Source organism: Volvox carteri, assembly GCF_000143455.1.
Source record: "Volvox carteri f. nagariensis unplaced genomic scaffold VOLCAscaffold_329, whole genome shotgun sequence".
In the NCBI taxonomy this organism is placed as follows: Eukaryota; Viridiplantae; Chlorophyta; class Chlorophyceae; order Chlamydomonadales; family Volvocaceae; genus Volvox; species Volvox carteri.
In genome coordinates, this window is record NW_003307861.1 from 1,757 (window position 1) to 2,489 (window position 733).

Here is a 733-nt window from a genome sequence, read left to right on the forward strand (position 1 = left end):
GTGCGGGTGACGTCCGTAATGCGGGTGACGTCCATGGTGCGGCTGACGTCCGTGATGCGGGTGACGTCCGTGGTGCGAGTGACGTCCGTGATGCGGGTGACGTCCGTGGTGCGGGTGCCGTCCATGATGCGGGTGACCTCCGTGATGCTGGTGCCGTCCGTGGTGCGGGTGCCGTCCGTGGTGCGGGTGACGTCCGTAATGCGGGTGACGTCCGTGGTGCGGGTGACGTCCGTGATGCGGGTGACGTCCGTGGTGCAGGTGACGTCCGTGGTGCGGGTGACGACCGTAATGCGGGTGACGTCCGTGGTGCGGGTGACGTCCGTGATGCGGGTGCCGTCCATGATGCGGGTGACCTCCGTGATGCGGGTGACGTCCGTGATGCGGGTGACGTCCGTGGTGCGAGTGACGTCCGTGATGCGGGTGACGTCCGTGGTGCGGGTGACGTCCATGGTGCGGTTGACATCCGTAATGCGGGTGACGTCCATGGTGCGGGTGACGTCCGTGATGCGGGTGACGTCCGTGGTGCGAGTGACGTCCGTGATGCGGGTGACGTCCGTGGTGCGGGTGCCGTCCATGATGCAGGTGACCTCCGTGATGCGGGTGCCGTCCGTGGTGCGGGTGCCGTCCGTAATGCGGGTGACGTCCGTGGTGCGGGTGACGTCCGTGATGCGGGTGACGTCCGTGGTGCGGGTGACGTCCGTGATGCGGGTGACGTCCGTGGTGCAGGTGACGT

At 67.5% G+C, this 733-nt stretch overlaps 1 protein-coding gene across 1 annotated transcript; it reads left to right on the top strand.

The window, feature by feature from the left end:
- Nucleotides 1-2: 2 nt before the first annotated feature.
- VOLCADRAFT_71389 (uncharacterized protein) lies at nucleotides 3-587 on the top strand (the record flags this gene model as incomplete). The annotated part of the gene is made up of 1 exon (XM_002959527.1): nucleotides 3-587. A coding segment is annotated over one exon (585 nt), but the record flags the coding sequence as incomplete, so codon positions are not given.
- Nucleotides 588-733: the final 146 nt, after the last annotated feature.